At 54.4% G+C, this 17669-nt stretch overlaps 1 protein-coding gene across 1 annotated transcript in view; it reads left to right on the forward strand.

Annotated features, from left to right (window-relative positions):
- The window catches only part of CACNA1I (calcium voltage-gated channel subunit alpha1 I), a 110924-nt gene that overhangs the window by 14634 nt on the left and 78621 nt on the right, over window positions 1-17669 (forward strand). Inside the window, exons 3-4 of the mRNA XM_074375583.1 lie at window positions 13785-13896; window positions 15485-15618. Coding sequence (XP_074231684.1) covers window positions 13785-13896; window positions 15485-15618 — 246 coding nt within the window. The remainder of the gene's footprint in view (window positions 1-13784; window positions 13897-15484; window positions 15619-17669) is intronic.

The raw sequence follows: 17669 nt of genomic DNA on the forward strand, positions 1-17669 counted from the left end.
GTGCCGAGTGGCAGCACCGGGGCTGATGATGGCACTGGCAGGGGGCCACCTGAGGTGGCTTGGGTGCCCTGGTTCAGAACAAGGGTCCGGAAGGCCAGCAGGCAGCTGAGCCCCACGTCTTTGGTGATGGTCTGAGGAGCCTGTGGGCCGGGCTGCCAGGGAGAGGGGAGGAATGTGCTAATTCCTGGGGGGGTGGGGCTGCCTGGAGGCTGGGGAGTGAGAGGGGAGACAACCTGGCAAGCCCTAACTGTGGGGAGGAGAAACGGGGCTGTCACCAGCAAGAAGACCCCTCTCCCGGCACCCTCCTGCCCCTGCTCTGGTCATTTAGTCCGTCCCCCTGCCTCTGGCGGGCTACCTGTCAGTCGTGCTGTGCCAGACGGGGCCTTGGGCCACCCAATCAGGGCGCTGAGGGCTCTTGACACTTGGGAAGTCCTCCTTCTGACCTCCGCCCTCCCTGCCCTGAGCCTGGCCCCTGTGTCTGGGCCACCCGGAAATCTGGGCTGTGCTCTTCCGCCTCTTCCTGTCCAAACAGGTGGCTCCTGGGCTCACCCCTCCCGCCTCACTGGCAGCTGGCGTCACCCTCCCTGCCTCCCCTACACCATGGAGAGAGCACCCGGCCGGGAGCCCAGAGCTGTGTGCCCTCCGGTGAGGGCCTCTCCCCGGACCCACTCTCCTCCCCACTCACCTTCGTCCTCGGGGCCCTGGGGCTCCTGGTGTGGAAGCAGTTTGTCGTCTGTCAAATGTGTTCCCTCCTTCCCTGCCTTCTTTCATTTGTTTGCTTATTCATTCCTCACTCAAAAGCCTTCAGTGACTCTCTGTCACCCCCGGAGTGACAGATTCCGGGCCTTCCATGATCCACAGTTTGGCCTCCAGCCGCCTTCCTGCTATTCCTCTCCGTGTGCTCTATTCTGAAGCCCAAACAAGCCGCTGGTGTTTCCTGAACCCTCTGTTTCCCTGCCTGTCTGCCCTGCGATGCCCTCTGCCCCATCCCCACGGTGCCACATCCTGCCGGCCACACCAGCCCCAGCTTCCCAGCCACCACCTGCAGGAAGTTTTCCTGGATCTCAGCTTTTTCCGCTCTAGACCCCCTCAGCCCTCTATCAGCCCTTCCCTAGCCTAGAAGCTTCCTCCTGCCTCAGGGAATTGTTTGTTCCTTGCCCTTTCCCCTCCACCGGGTGTGAGGCCCCAGACTGCCTGGCCTGTGGCTCTCACTTTACTGTGTCTCCAACACCCAGGCCTGGCACAGATAGGCTTATTCATCACTTTCCGGTTTACAAAGTACTTTCCAGCTCGCCATGACCTCTCAGATTCTCTCAGCCCTCCCGTGCAGTGGCAGGGCCTGGAGAGTGCTAACTCCCCATTCTACAGCTGGGGAGACTGAGGCCAGGGGAGGGAGCATGACTTGCTTGAGGTCACATGTTGAGCACTTGGCAGAGCCAGGGCAGACTGGAACCTGGGGCTCCAGACTCTCAGGCCACGGTCTGCTCGTGGCTGGAGAAGGGGTTCTTTTGGGGAGGGTCCCCTCCTCCTTAGGCCCTGGCCCAATGGGAAGGCCCAGATGGACGATAAGTGTTGCTGGAAGAAGCAACACATGTCTGGGAAATTGTCCGTTTCCCTCCATCTGGTGTAGGGAAGGTTGTTTTTCTCAGAAGTAAAAGTCAGCATCAAGCTGTGCTCTGGGGATGCTTATCATGGCCAGAGTGGATGGGACATTCTCACTGGTCAGCAGGTTGGACTGGACAGCCAGTCAGAGGAGCCTAGCTGGGCCGGGGAGAGCCTGACCCGTGGTCAACCTCAGGTACTGTCACCTGGAGATTTCTATATAAAGAGAGCTACATATGCAGAAGCTGCCCCTGACCCAGCCCAGGAGCATTGGTGAAGCCTACCTGGAGGAGGAGGCATTTGGCCTGGGTCTTGCTGCATGAGTAGGAGTTTTCCAGGAGAACAGTTGAGGGTGGTGTTTCAGGCAGAGGGACTAGTGTAGAGAACAGTGAGGAATTTAGTGTGGCTGGAACAGTGTGAGGCAGGGGCTGGATAGCAGGGCATGAAATGCCAGGTTAGAGGTTGTTCTTGATTTTGTGGGCCCTGGGGAGCCATTGAAGGGTGTCCAGCAGGGATAGGACGTGGGAACTTCATTTATTAGAGTGGTCGTTGCTAGAGCAGAATGGAGGATGCTTGAGGGAAAGAGACTAAGTTCTGGAGACCAAGCAGGAGGCTCCTGTAATGGATATTGATTGGTTGATTCGCTCGTTCATTCATTCATTCAGCAAGTGTTTACTGAAGCCCAGCTTCAATAGTGTTGGACACTGTTCTTGACTTGGGTGGGGACGTGGTGTACAAGACCTGGACACCGAGTCCCCAACCTGATGGGGGAGGCAGAGCCACAGCCGAATCGTACTCCAGTGAAGAAGAATGGGGTAAGGACTGGGCAGAGGGACCTTCAGGGGGCCGTGGGCACCAGGAGGATGGAGTGGTCAGCCTGTCCTGCCCGGGGATGCTGCAGGAGTCAGGAGGGACTTTGAAGGGGGTGAAGTAGAGAAAGGGGGAATGGCACCCCAGTCGAGGAAACAGCCTGGTCCAAGGCGCTGAGCCAAGCTGGGGTCACCGGGGTTGCAGATAGGCTGGAATGGGGGCTGGGAGGGGACAGGAGTGGGAAGGATATTCAGGACCCAGATTCTGGAAGGCTGTGCCAGAGAGGGCACTGGCGTTCACCCAAAACCCCAAGCGCTGGGTGCATTTCTTTGTCCCAGCAGCTCAGCCGGATCTTGAGATTTGCCCGCTTGACAGTCGAGGCCCAGAGAGGCGAAGTGCTCGCTAGGCCACCCAGCCTGGCGGTGGCTGCGTGGGGCTTGGGGTGGGGGCCCGGGCCTGAGCAGCCAGCCCTGTGGAGCCTGTGAGTCCAGACAGGAGGTCTCGTTGTAACTGATAAAGAGCAGACGGATTAGAAAGAGGGCTAGCTGGCTAATGAGGAGTCAGCCTCCTCCTGGGACATTTAAAACATGATTGGATTTTTACTCCTCCATCCTGCTTGTGCTCCGGCTCCGGCTTCGTGTCAGAAGCCAACTTTGACCTGTCGCCTCCCTCAGACCGCCTCACAGTCCTGTTGGGAGACAAATGGCCCGATTTGTTTCCCTTGGAGAAAAATCAATATGTCTTTTTAATCAGCCAGGATGTCTTCCTGCGCATGTCCCTCCAGATCTCCTATGGGGCTGCCTTCCACATTTCCATCCCCATCTGTCCTGTGGAGCCATGCTCTGCTCTCCCGTCTCTCTCTTCTCTCCCCAAGTTCTAACCCTGACGCTGGCGATTACTGCTGTGTGATGCTGAGCAAACAACTTGACCTCTCTGGGCGCCACTTGCCATCTGGCTGAGCTACGTGAGAAAGTGGGAGGAGGCTCAGCCAACTGTGAAGTGCTGTAGGAATGTGGGGGTTTGGGGGGCTGGGCTTGGGGGAGAGGCTGCACCCACGTGCAAGCTTTGTGAGCTCAGGGAGGTCACTCCTCTTCTAAAATTGGTGGGAGAAAGTTGAGCTGTATCAGTGATTTCGGTTGGGAGTGATCTTGCCCCCAGGGGACATTTGGTGGTGTCCAGAGATGCTTTTGGCTGTCACAGCTTGGGGAGGGTGTGCTACTGGTTTCCGGTGGGTAAAGTTCAAATGTCCTACAATGCACAGGACAGCCTCCCACAACAGAATCATCAGCTCTCAATGTCAGTAGTGTTGCGGCTCAGAAATGTTGGCCAAGGTGGTCTCTGAGAGCCCCTGAGGATCTGAAAGTGTGGGAAAATCACGAAGCCAAGGGTCTTGTGGGGCGGAGGGCTGAGACTGAGAGTGGGAATCACTGAAAGAGGAGTCAAGGATGGTGCTGAGTCCCAACCTGAAGGGATTCCTGAAGTCACATAGACCTGGCTTTGAATCCTGGAGCTGCCATTTACTAGAGTCACATGCCCAACCACCTTCCCATGTACCCACCCACCCATCTCCCCACCCACCTTTCTTCACTTCATCCATTCATCCATCCATCTGCCCACCAACCCACTCATCCATCTATCCATCCATCCATCTATCCATCTATCCATCCATCTGTCCACCCACCAACCCACTCATCCATCTGTCCATCTGTTCACCTTTTCATCTCTTCACCCGTTTATCTGCCCACCCACCCACCTAATCCACCCAATCCTTACATCCATGCATTCATCCACCCACATTCCCAACGGCCTGCTTATTCAATCATCCATTGGCCCAACTACCCAAAGGCCCCACCCCACCCTCCTTCCTACCTGTCAACTCATTCACTCTCCATCAATTCACTTGTTTGGCAAATGCTTATTGATCCGCCTGCCACCCGCTGAACGCCCAGCTAAACCCTGTGTTGGGCGCCATCACTCTCTCCTTGTACTACTTACAAGGCCTTTTGTACCTGGCTTTTTCTCATCCTCTGCTAGACTGTGAGCTCTGTGAAGACAGGCTCCATATTCCATTAATGCCTGTCTCTTCTTTAGGCCTGGACCCTCAGCCCCGCACATAGCAGGTGTGCTGCAAAGCTTTCAATGAAGTGCATCCTAGTAAACAAGGTTGAAGGCGGAGATTGTGTGGACAGAGATGAGGCCAGCCAAGAGCCCTTACACAAAGGACTGCCAAGCCAAGGAATTTGGGAATTCTCTGGAAGGCAGTGGGGAGCCAAGGGGGACTTTTGGTTTTAGAGGAGCCCTCGGGCTGCTGCATGGAGGATGTATCAGAGGAGGCAAGGCTGGAGCAGGGGGCTGTTCAGTTACTCAGGAGTGAGTGGGTGCGTCCTGCCTTGGGCAGCGGCGGTGCAGAGGAGAGGGTGGAGAGGAGAGATTTAGGCGGCGCAATGGACAGGTCTCTGAGATGGACATGGGGATGAGAGGGAGGGAAGCTCTGGAGGGTTCTAGTCTGGACAACTGGCAGCATTGGTGGTGGTTGGGGGCATTATTCTTGGGGGCGTGAAGTGCAGGGGAGAATTTGGCAGTCTGCGGAGAGTATGACCTATCCCATTTTGGGCCTGATGAATTTGAGGTTCCTGGAGACATCCCAGGGCAGTGTCTAGGAGGCCAGTTCAGCAGTGAGTGAGCCTGTGGCTGGGACAGACTCAGGACCTGGTCAGCCCAGGGACGGTCATCGAGGTTGTGGCAGTGGGTGTGGGGTCACGGAATGGAGAAGGGAGATCAGGGGGCTGGGGACCTGAGAAGGGCCAGCATTTAAGAGGTGGAGTCTGCAAAGTAGGAAGGGGACCTGCCCGGGGGCTTGTGGTGTCCCCGCCACCCAGGAGGAGAGCATTTCTAGAACAACGTTCGTGAACTTGGATGGGGACAAGTTGCATGTTTGTTTTCACTGACCTCTGACCGAAATGCAGCATTTCTTTCTATTATGAATGGAGGCAATGAAGCACGGTGGGATTCCTGGCTGTTCCCGTGACTGTCACCAGTAGCGGTCATGGAGATCTGTGCTGCATCTCGGCCGTTGTAGAGCTCTCCGAGTGTCATTGCCACTCATCCCCGCTTCCTCGTCACACAGAATCGGACCCGCCCCTGGCTCTGGTTATTCATTGTGTTGATAACGAAGCACATATAGTTCTCCATGACAAATTTGTGATTTTAAAAAATATTTTGACAACTATTTCAACATAACTGGCTTCTTTCCTTTCTAATGGTAAGCATTCTTCAAAGAATGTATGCACTTAAGAACATTCTTCTGAGAAAGGGCTCGTGCGCTTCCCCAGAGACCACAGAGACCCTTAAGAGCCGCTGTTGCAGGAAGAGGGGGTGGGCCGTGTCCAGCGTTGCTGCCTTGGGGGCACAGAGGACGCTGTGCACGCATGTTAGCATATGTGGTGTGCAGGTGCACGCGGGGCTGCGGGGCTCAGGGGAATGCACACGTGAACATGTGCAGTGTGTGGTCAGGGCGGGCGGGGACATGTGTGGTGGGGTACAGGCCCCCAGGAGGCCAAGGGAGAGTGTCATCACCCTCCATCCAGCCCTCACCCTCTCCATCTGTCTCCACTGAGTGTTTGGTGGTGGTTTCTGGAGGGCAGAGACCATGTCGTCTTCATTCAGGGTTCCCAGAGGCCCTGTGGGCCAGACAGAGGGGGACATCAGTGAGGAGGTGCTGAATAAATGGATAGTGAGTGATGGATGTTAAAAAGGAGAGGAGAGGGGAGTTCAGGGTGGGAAGGGAGACTGGGAATCCCTCCAGCAAAAAAATCCCTCCTTAGCAACTTGATGCCTCCAAGTGACAGGGACCTCATTCCCTCATAAGCTGCTGCTCCAGGTGGGCACAGAGAGGGACAGATATGCTCTGCCTTTGGAGAGCACAGCCTGGTTGGAGATGACAGGTTGGGACAGACCACACTGTTGTAAGGGGGACGTCCGAGGTTCAGTGAGGGCCAGGGAGGTGTCCACACCCTCTGCCTTGGATTCCAGGAGGCTGCCTTGCAGGCACACCTTCTTTGTAGGTGGGCTCCTGAGGCTGGGTCAGCCCACAGACAGTGGGACCCTGACCCCCTGGGGCTTTCCCTGCCCTTCTCTTCAGCAGTGGCTGAAGCATGGCGTCTGGAGGGTCTCCTGGGCTGGAGCTTCTGTCTTGTAGACTGTCCACCCCAGGTTTTCTTCCAAGCTGGCAGCCCCAGTTCCCTCGCCATCGCCTGCCCCATTCCCACTGTCTGCACTGGGCACGGAGGCCTGCTGGGCATCTGAGAATCAGAGACTTTGGCCAAATTCAATGAGTTCTCAAATTAAGGGGACTTAAAGAAGTGGGGTTGGGGGCAGGGACAAGGAAGAAAGGGAGAGCTCACTCTTTCTAAGGGATCTCAACCCACCGAGGCTCCATAGTTTATAGCCAGAACCAATCAGCTCGGGCAGGGCTGTGTGTCATGTGGGGAGCTTCCTGTCGCTAGAGGCATGTAAGTGGAGACAGGCCTAGGACTCTCTGCCCAGCAGGTCTGTTCACTTTGTGGAACAATTTTCTGTCTCAGCGCAACTACTGTGTCCGCTTGGGCAAGTTCTGCTGTCTCTGGACCTCCATTTTCATATCTATAAAGTGGATGTAATGTCTCCAGGCCTGTCTCCAAGGGCTCCTGTTGTGGGCTTGGACAGAACAAATCTTTAAACAAACTGAAGACGGGATGGTGTGAGGTTCGGATCTCGGCTCTGCCCCTTGCTGTGGCCTGGGGCAAGTCTGTAAAACAGAGATGACACCTCCTCCTCCGCAGGGTTGTGGTGAAGGTCCCTGTGGGGGTCCATGACAGCCGGAGCCCCAGCAGGTGCCTGTGTTTTTTAACGGTTGCATTTTCTTTGTCCTTAGAGCAGTTGCTCGTTACCATTTTGTGTTACACTTTTTATTGGGGTAAAACGGGCATGCGGTAGAGCTCACATGTCTTAATGTGCAGCTCAAGGCATTTTTCCACATAAACACTCCTGTGACCCCACTCAGGCCAAGAAGAACATAACATCTCCAGCCCCCGGAAGCTCCCTGGTGCCCCCTGCAATGGGCACTCCCCCAGAGTTAGCGCAGTTCTGACCTCCAGCACTGTCGGTCCACTTTGCCTGGGTTTTCACTTCGTATAATTAGATTCGGATGCTCTTTGCTTTCTGGCATCTCCCTCCTGTTACCCAGAGTTGTGCCTGGCAGCTCCGTCCATGCTGCTGCAGTAGTTTGTTCTTTTTCATCACAGGGTATCCCATCGAAGGGACGTACCGCAGTGTTGACATTCTGGACTGGATGGTTCTCTGTGGAGGGGCCGTTTTGTGCGTTGTAGGATATTGAGCAGCGTCCCTGGTCTCCACCCACCACATGCCAGGAGTGTCCCTCAAACCCCAGTTGTGACAACCAAAACTGTCTCCAGGCTGGCCACATGTTCCCTGGGGGCCAAAATCGTCCCCAGTTGAAATCTGCGCCCAACTCACTCTCCTGCTGTTGGGTTGGGACTCTTGAGCTTTCCCTAGGTTGACACTGTTAAGAATATCGTGTGCCTTTTTGTGGACTTATGTCGGCATTTCTCTGGGGTATGGACTCAGGGGTGGCACTGCTGGACCCTAGTGTGGGCCTATGTTTAGTTTGAATAAATGCTGCCAAGCAGCTTTCCAGAGTGGTTGTTGCTCATGAAGCTACATTGAATGAATGAATGAATGAATGAGTGAATGGATACCCTCTTTAAAGCCCAGGGCCTGCAGCATAGGTGACATTCAAAATGGTAGCAACCTTTACTACAGTGCATGCCACATGGACTCATACCACGCTGGGTCCTGGAACAGGCGAGCACTCTGGGCGTCTCCAGGGCAGGAGCGAACCTGGTTCATCTCAGTACACTGATGCACAGGCCAGGTGGATAGCAGGTGCCCTATGGATGCCTGTGGGCCTGGCCTTGGAAGAGCATGGAGCTGGCCCAAGAACTGGGGCCTGGAGCCTCAGGCCTTGGTCTGTGGAGACCTGAGTGCCTGTTGGAGGAATAGGGGAGGGACTCCCGTATAGGGGCTGGGTCACCTTCCCTGCCTCCCTGGTCCAGGAGGATGCAGCTCCCAGCCCTCCTCCTGCACTTGATTTATTTAAGCAACTGAGGTGCATCCTGGGAAATGGATCTGATTTCAGATTTGACAAAAAAATAAACAAACTTGGCTGCCCCAGCCAAACCCAGTACTCCCGCCCCCATCCACCCTTCCAGAGCCCCCTGCATTATAGAAACCATGACTGTCAGCTGGGCCTCCGGGATGGAGGGTGATGGTTGCCATGGTAACCATGCAGGCCTCTGGCTCTGGCTCCTGGAGAGGAGGCTGCCCTGAGGGGCCTGCTCAGGCTATGGGCACTGCCCAGCCAGTCACTCTTCTCTTTGAGAAGTTGAGGAGGGGGGTGGGGCCTGGCATCATGGCTTCCCTGGTGACCCTATTTTCCCAAATCACACCCTGGCCTTCTCAAGATAGCAGCCAAGCATGGGGTGGAGTTATGGTTTCGATCCAGCTCGGTCTCTTGCTGGGGTCCTTGAGGCCAGCACCCTCCCCTCACTAGCCTCCCCTCCCACCATCTCCTGCACTCAGGTCCTTCCTTCCCAGCTGTGGCAGGGGTGGAATATCCCCCTTCCTGACCCCGCCCTGCTGACCTAGGCCAGAGGGAGACAACGTGGGCGAGAGGGAGACAATGTGGGCGAGAAGGGAAGGGCAGATACTCCACTGAGCACATGCCAGTCCACGCTCTGTGCCTGGGGGATGCAGAGCACGTGGCCAAGAACAAGGGATTTGGAGTCAGCAGAGGCGGGTTCAAATTCTGCCCCTGCCGCATTCCAGCTGCGTGACCCAAGGTGGCTGTGACTGGAGCCCCAGAGCCAGCACTGGTGCCTCAGTTTCCTTATCTATCAAATGGGGTTAATGATAGTACCTGCCAGATGGGGGGACTTGGCTGAAATTCCAGGGCTACTCTCCACATTGCCAGGCCTGAATTGATTGAACCTTCAGCACTTGGGAGGCAGACATCATCTAAAGGGTTTGTGATAGCATCTCTTCTTCTTACTCAAGGTCATATTAAGTAATCAATCAGCAGATAACACCAGCATGGGATTCTCAGTCCTCTGCTGGTGAGATGACTTTTTTCCCCAGAAGAGCCAAAGAACTGGAGACCCTGGACCCTGTTATAGGAAAGGTTGACAAGGGGAAGGGCTTTTCCTGTTGCACCCACTTGACAAGCCCTAGTCTCCAGTCCACAGCTACACTGGCTCTGTGTTCTGGGGCCTCTGGGCTCCCTGCCTCGTGTGCTTGCCGTAAGGTTTAAGTGAGATAATACGTGCCGTTTGGTTAGAAAGCTCCTTGGCAAACAGACACTCAAGAACACTTGAGCTATGTTGGCCATTGTTACATTTATTGCTCTTGTTAACCTGGTCCCTGGCACATAGCAGGCACTCAATAGGTGCTTGTTAATTCACTGCTGGGCTCTGAGGCCCCAATTTCAAGGACCATGGGAGGCACTGAGAACAGAGCAAGGGTACAGGGAGGAGAGTCAGGCCCCAGGGAAGGGCTGTTAAGAGGTGGGGCTGAGATGGAGGTGAGGGTGGAGGTGATAGGTGGGGTGAGGGCTCTGCAGCCCCTAAGGGCCCTTTGGTTGCCCCCACCCCTGCCAGGGGCTTGGGAAGGCTTTGCCAAGGAGAGTACCGATCGGATCACCATTGATGCGTTTCCCCATGTGTTCCTCAGAGGAGCCCCTGGCTGCCCGTCACGGATCTAATCAGCTTCAGATGACCGAAGGTGCCTGTACCGAGCAGCTGCTACACGTCTGGGGACACGTGGCGTTTCGGTGGGGTTTGGAATCCAGCCGTGGCTCAGGGACCCTGTGGGTGGGGAGTCTCTTGTCCTAGGGTCACTTCTGCTCCAGGCTCGCCGTGTCGCTGGAGTGGCTCTCTGCCCCGCCGTGTCACATCTGTGCAGTGGGGGATGGCACTAGGTGCTTTCTGAGGACCCCAATGGGATTGTTCTGTAACAAAGGTCACCCAGAAGGTGGCGAAGTGGGCCAGGTGGCAGGATCCTAACTACACAGCCTCACTGTAGGAGGCAATGCAGGGCCACTGACAGCGCCCTGCCCTCGTGGAGCTGGCATTCAGGCCCCTGTCGGCCCTGTTACCCAGAAATCCCTTACCACTCTCCTGGGGCTTCTGTCCTCCCTCACATTGTCCCAGAACACCGGAGCTTTGCCTGACTGCTCTCGGAGTTCCTCAGTACTTGAGACTAATGATGGAAACATTGGGCGCCGGGCCAAGCCACCGAATTGCTCAGCCTGGGACCTTTACTCCCTCTGACACGCCTTCCCCATGCCACGTGATCTAGTTCAACTTCAAGGAGGGCTGGTGCCTTTGATCCCCGAGCCAGTGGGGAGCGTGTCAGGAACCACGGGCAGCGATGCCAGCTCTGGCCTGACTTCTGAGCCTCACGGGCTCCTGGAAAGGGCCCAGGCTCTGCCATCTGGGATTTCCCTCAGTGCCTCGGGGCAGGGCTGAGATTGTCCATCTCTGAGTGTCTGAAGCTGAGCAATCTAGAGGTGAAAGCTACTCCGTCTGCCCCTGAGAGGGATGAGCAACAGAGGCAGCCCTGTGCCGGTGGCTCCGGCACCACTGAGTCAGACCATTTGGGGGACTTACTGACTGTGTGACCTTGGGCAAGTCACTCCAGCTCCTCTGGCCCGTTCCTCCATCTGCCCACAGCGGGCAGTGATGAGAGCTAAGGCCGTGCCCCTAGGGGCCTGGCACGTATTAGTTGTGATTACTGCCAAGTTCATTACTTCGATAGGAGCTAGACCAGGTGGGTGGGGAGCATTTCTAGAGAGGATGCTGAGTCACCACTGTGTGGGTGGGGAAAGGTGCTTCAAGGAAAGCTTTGAGAGAGGTGACAGATGACCTGGGCTGTGAGGGATGATTAGGAGTTTGCCTGGTAGAGATGGCAGAAGGAAGTGCATGCAAAGGATATGCTTGGGAACAGCAAGAAGTTCAAGGCATGCCAAGGCTGGTGGGAGATAAGGCCAGGATTGTTCAGTGAGGTTGGTGTGTAGGAGGCCTTGGGTGTCAGGCCAAGGAGGGCAATGGGGAGCCATGGAATGTGTTTGAACATAGGAGAGGTATAATCAGAGCTGTGCTTCAGGCAGATTAATCTGGCAGTGGCAAAATACCTTGAGGGCAAGAAAAGCAGGCTCTAGTTTTATATCCCAGCTCAGCCTTATTCTAGCTGGGAACCTTGGGCAAGTTACGTTCCCTTTTGTGACTCAGTTTCCTCATTTTTAAATGAGGCTTATAATAGTGCTGGGGGGTTTAATGGGATAACACTTGCAAAGAGCTCCGATGGTGTTGACCACACAGCAAATGCTTGGCGGTTGTGTGCGGGGCAGATTGGAGAAGCAGAGAGATCAGAGCTGGAGGCTAGCCAGGAGGCTGTGCAGGGTCCTGGTGAGAGACACTGAGGATGGGCTGAGGCCTCAGAGGAGAGAGGGGTAAAGCACAGGCAGAGACAGACCATGCATCACAGAGGAGAGCACTGCCCTTGGAGTCCAGCAGGCCTAGTGTGGCGCTCCACTCTGGTGTGTCCCAGCTGTATGAGCTAGGAGAGGCCCCTCATTTCTCCAAGCCTCAGTTTTACTCATCTATAAAATGGGCCTGCTGACCCGCACTGCTCAGGGCCTTGTTGAGGAAGAATTGGGGGTGCCAGGCTCCTGGGAGACACCTGCCAAGTGCACTTTGAACTTGAAACTGGTGAGAAGGGCAGAAGTTGCTGAAGAGGTGACTGGAAGGAGGGAGAGCATGACAGGCTGGGGGAAAGGCAAGGGGGATGGGGGACGTTCGCTAGTAATTAGAACGTTTGAACTTCAAAAAAGTTAATTAATGATGAAGCTGCTACTGGAGCGATGCGCAAGCTAGAAGGGGGCCCTGGCAGCGACTGAAGTTAATTACAGGCTGTGGCGGGAGAGTGGCAAAGGAGTGGGGGGCGGGCAGGAAGGAGCAGAGCTGGGATGAGGAGGGTCTGAGGGGGAGGCAGGAGGGAAGGCAGCATCCCAAGGTGAGCAAGGGCCCAGGAATGAGAGGGAGGCTGTTGCCACGGAAACCATGTCAGTCTTCCATCAGGCAAGAGGACTCACCCTTCCACTGAGTGGGGGGTTTGGCTAAGGGTCTGGCTGGCATAGCTACATCTGAGCTCAGAGCAAGGGCTTTGAAATTGAGGGGCCAGGCTTTCATTTGGGGGCAGTCAAGAATCCTTGGATGTCAGAGTGGGCAGGGCCCAGAGAGATGGATTTACTTATTTGCACAACAGACGTTTATTGAGCTCCTCCTAGGTTCCTGTTGCTGTCAGAGCTGTGAATGCAAAACCCCTGTCCCCTTGGAATGTAGATTCTAGTTATCGATAAAGTCAATGCTCATGTCAGCAAGATAACTTGTGAATGACCCAGGCCCTCAGTCCCTTCAAGCTCTGGCTCCTTGGTTCCTTGGCTCCTTGGCTCCTTGACTCTAGGTGGATTGGGAGGGGTGGGACTTGACATCGTTTGGCTGTGTTCGAAGCCTGGGCAGGAATCAGCCCGAAGGAGGTGAGTGCTGATAAGGAGAGTGATCTGGCTTGGGGAGCCCACTCATCCTGGGTCCAAGCAGGTGCCCCAGAGGCCCTGCAAGGTTGGTGGCAGCGGGAGACTTTCTGCCTGGGCAGACCTGAGGACAGTGAGCCCCACTCCGCGAGGTTCGGAGCCTGGGGAGGGCCTAGGCACAGATGTGCCAGAGTCTGGTGATGAGCTGTAACCCAGCCACAGGAGAGGAGAGAAGGACAGGGGTGCCTGGCCAATCTCAGCCATGCTGGACGGCCCCTCGGCAGGCTTCAGCTCCAGGCCTTTGGCAGAGGTGGAGGGGGCATGGGTCGGGGAAGGGAAGGGTGGTCAGAGAAGGAGGCAATGACAGTCAGAGGGAGGTGGTCAGAGATAGAGAGGCCGAGATAGTCCAGAGATGGCCTGCCAGCTGGACCTCTGAGAGCCTCTCCTTTCCTGAGAGGGGAGCTCTCAGACTGGGGCAAGGGTCCTGGCAGGTAGTAGCTTGGTGGGGTTTGGGTTCCCTGGTGGGTTTGGCACGTGTGGCCATGTCTATTGTGAGGGAGGATAGGCTGGCTCCAAGGTCTCTAAAGGCTTTGAAAATGTGGGCTTGACCCATCAGGAGAGACACCTGGAGGGGAATGGGGTGTGGGCTTGTGTTTGTGGTGGGTGGGTGTACTCTGACCCCATGGCTATGGTCCCCTAACTGTTTTGTCCTTGACTTGGTGTGTACGTGGTTTGAATGTGTCAGCATGCTGGTGATCCTACTGAACTGCGTGACACTGGGCATGTACCAGCCGTGCGACGACATGGACTGCCTGTCCGACCGCTGCAAGATCCTGCAGGTGAGGCCGGCTGCTCCGGGCCCCACCCACCACCCCACCTCACCCAATGCCCCCCCAAACCTGCCCCTCTTCGCTCTGCCCTGCCCGGCCTAGCCACATCTTCACCACCTGGCCTGCCCTCGCTCCCCTGGTTGTCCTCTTCCTCACTCCCAGCTGGTCTTACCCATTTCCCTTTGTAATCCTCTCTCTCTTCCATCCTCTCCCCTCTATCTCGAGGCTTCTGCCTTAGTCCAGGCCCCCTTTTTCTCCTGCCTGGGGACCACCACCAGGTTCCTCCTGGTCTCCCAGAAACTCCCTGCAGAAAGCCTGCCTTGGCTCCAGTGCTCTTGGAATAAAGGCTGGGTTCCGTAACTCTCAGTCGGTGCCTTTAGGAGTGGCCTCTTGTATCTCTCCTGTTTTCATCTCACCGAGGTCCCAGGTGGAGGCCTGACCTTTGATCCCTGCAGCACAGGTATACCCAGAATGCAGGGTGTTAGGCTTATACCCATTTTACAGATGTAGAAAGGAAACATCCAAGTCTGTCTCCCTGGGAAAGTCAGATTCCTCCTAGGAGGAATTGCCATCTGTCTCTTACGTTTCCACAGGACTCAGCAGTTCACAAGCTACCTGGGGCCTCTGATTCCTTTGGGGCACTTGTTAAGGATCCAGACTCCTGGCCCATCCCAAACCTGCAGAATTAGAATCTCTGGGGCAGGTCTGGGGCCCAAGTGGGTAACAAGCTCCTTGGCCAGCCCTGGGGCCTTGGGTGGGGTTAGAACCAATTAACCTCAGCGGATACTAGGCTGGCTTCCCTACCAGGCGGTGAGTTCACTGAGCACTCATCTCTGTGTCCCCGACGCCCAGTCTACGTCCTGCACACAGGAGGTGCTCAGCGCCCACTTGTTGAACTGAATTGACTGTAGCCCTCACTGATCCCTGAAAGAGGAACTCCACCCAGGCCCTGTCCTCAGGAAATATACACTCAACTGAGCCTGTGGTTAGGACATTTGGGGCCTCCTTTCTGAGCCGAGGAGGGCAGCATTGAAACCTGTGCCCAGGAAGATGTCAGGCCCATTTTGAGAAAGCTCCTTCCACATGACTTTTGGAGTCAGATAGACCTGAGTGTCATTTCTGGTCTTCCATTCACTGCTGTGTGATTTGTGGCAAGCGGCTTAAGCAGTCTGAGCCTTGGTTTCCTCATCTGTAAAATGGGAATATTCAGGGGATCATTGTGAGAATCGAAGAGAGAATGCAGATCACATGTCTAGCCCAGTGCTTGGTGATTATTAGGAAGGGTCCCTTTGCCCCACTCCTAACTGGGTCCCTTGTCAGTACACTTGCTTTTAGAGAACAAATAGAGTGGGCTGGATGACCTTGGGCAAGCTCATTCCCTCAGTCTTCTACCTCAGTCTTCTCATCTGTGAAATGACCGCATTGGACCAGGATCTCTGAGGTTCTCTTCCTGCCCAGGAGGAGAAGTTTCTAGATCTTCCCCTGGCCCCTCGTATCTGTGCCCATGTTCCCACCTAACACCGTGGCTCTGAGCCCCAGATCCTGCTCCAGAACCTCACGCTGTCCCTTGCTTCTTGCCTTCCTCCTGCCCCTGCAGGTCTTTGATGACTTCATCTTTGTCTTCTTTGCCATGGAGATGGTGCTCAAGATGGTGGCCCTGGGCATTTTTGGCAAGAAGTGCTACCTTGGGGACACATGGAACCGACTGGATTTCTTCATTGTCATGGCGGGGTAGGTAGACCATATCAGACAGGTCCTAGCCTCTAGTGCATGCCAGACAGAATTTATGTAATCTCATGGGCTTCTTGGTAATAATGATGAAGCTGTGTGATAATGTCTGGGTCCCTCCTGGACCCCTGCAGTGGAAGGAATGATGTCTCTTCACTGAATGGCCTGGACAGACAGACATTCCTTCCTCCCTACTCTGGTAAATCATGTGTCTTCCTGCACTGTCAGCTGATACTGCATCTATTTTTTTTTTTTGATACTACGTCTATTTTATACTAACTATGATCTTGAGAAAGCCACTTAAACTCTCTAAGCCTCAGTTTCATCATCTGTAAAATGGGAGTAATAGATAATGAAGAGTAGCTACATCAAAGTGAGCACCCAATAAATGTTGACTATTATTATTACCATCATCCTAGATCACTCGGCAGGTCAGAGATCCAGCACAGACTCAAGTACTGTCTGACTCCAAACTGTGGCTATTTCTGCCAAGGTGTAAGCTACAGTCAGAGAGGCCAGGTGATAACTTAGCCTGTTTTGGCGCATCTTGGGCCCTGCTCTGTGCCTTGTTCTTGCTTTCCTGGGTCAAACCAGGCTGAATGCCCATTCATACACTCCTCCAACAAGCAGGGGTTAAATGAGCACCTACTAAGTGTTTGGGCCTACTGAGTGCTGCCCTAGTTGTAGGGTATGGAGGATGGCAAATCCAGACGTAGACTTTGTTCTTCCCCACTACCGTCTGGAGAGAGGCACCCGGCAGCCACGTGGGTAAACATGCCACGCTGAGACCAGGGGTCTGGGAAAGCGTCGTGGTTTTCTGAGAGCATTTCTGGGCCAGGCTGGGGCTTGCGGGCTTGAGGACTTGTCTGAGGAGGTGACACAAACACAAGAGCTGAAGGGCGAGCAGGTGTTAACTATGCCCAGTAAGGGTCAATATGGCAGAGGTGAGAAGGGGAGACCAAAAGGCTGGCAGCCCATGAGTGTGGGCCTGTGTGTGAGTGTGTACATGTGTCACTGTGTGAGAGCATGTGTATACGCATATAGGTCTTGCCAGCATACGTGTGTGATGCCATTTGGAAGGGACAGAGGGTGGACGGGCACACAGCTGCGCTGGCGAGTTAGCACCACCGAGTAGATGCTGAATTCCACAAATGTGCCCTGAAGTGAAAGGATTCGCTCACTGGTGTTCTTTAAAATGTTTTAGCTCTTCCGTGTATCCTGTCCTAAGAGCTGTATTTAATTTCACAACCATGTTGTCAACGATGGTTTAGACCTAACTAGAAGTTCTGCTGGGTCTCTATGGTATCCTGTGAACTGTGCCATCCCTTTGACAAAGTCTTCATTCTCAGTCTCATTTTGGTTTGGCTGGAGGACATCCTTAAGCAGTTTTTTTATTTTTTTAAAATTTTTAAGGGAAGGTATTTGGATCGTGTCATTTTCCAGTCTTGTCAGTCCAAAAATATATTCCTTTGATCTTTGTGTGTGAAGGGTGGTTTTTGTCTGCACTGTTCTAGAGCCATAATTTTTCTCCCTCAGAACCCTGCACATGGTACCATGCAAACCTACACCACAGTCACTGAGCTATACCCATCCCGACCCCTTTTAGAACTCAAGACTCGTGTAATTCTTCAGGTCAGAAAAAAAACTCTATACCTTCTTCGGTGATTGCCCATTCTCTGCTGTCTCCTGGAATTCCCATAAGTGGCTGTTTCCCTCCTCTATCTGTGCTCTGCATCTTTCCTCATTTCTCTCACAGAGTTCATCCGGACGAGGAGAGAATTCTTGGCTTGGCCTCTGAATCACTAGTGAGTTCCTTTTCCCTCTTACAGTCCCTGATGGAAGCGTTCGTCTCCTCTGTGTCTTTTTAACACCAGGATCGCTTCTTGTCCTTGAATGTCTCGTTTTTCAGAGCAGTTTGTTTTAGTGGGCGCAACAGTCACTCATCTCTTTACAGGTACAGATTAGGCTTCTTAAAAGTCCTTTCCTGACCCCAAAGTCCAAGCATAATTTTCAAAAAGTTAAAAAAAATTACCCTCACACAAATCTTGGAAGGA

The sequence above is a fragment of the Camelus bactrianus genome, chromosome 12, assembly GCF_048773025.1.
Source record: "Camelus bactrianus isolate YW-2024 breed Bactrian camel chromosome 12, ASM4877302v1, whole genome shotgun sequence".
In the NCBI taxonomy this organism is placed as follows: Eukaryota; Metazoa; Chordata; class Mammalia; order Artiodactyla; family Camelidae; genus Camelus; species Camelus bactrianus.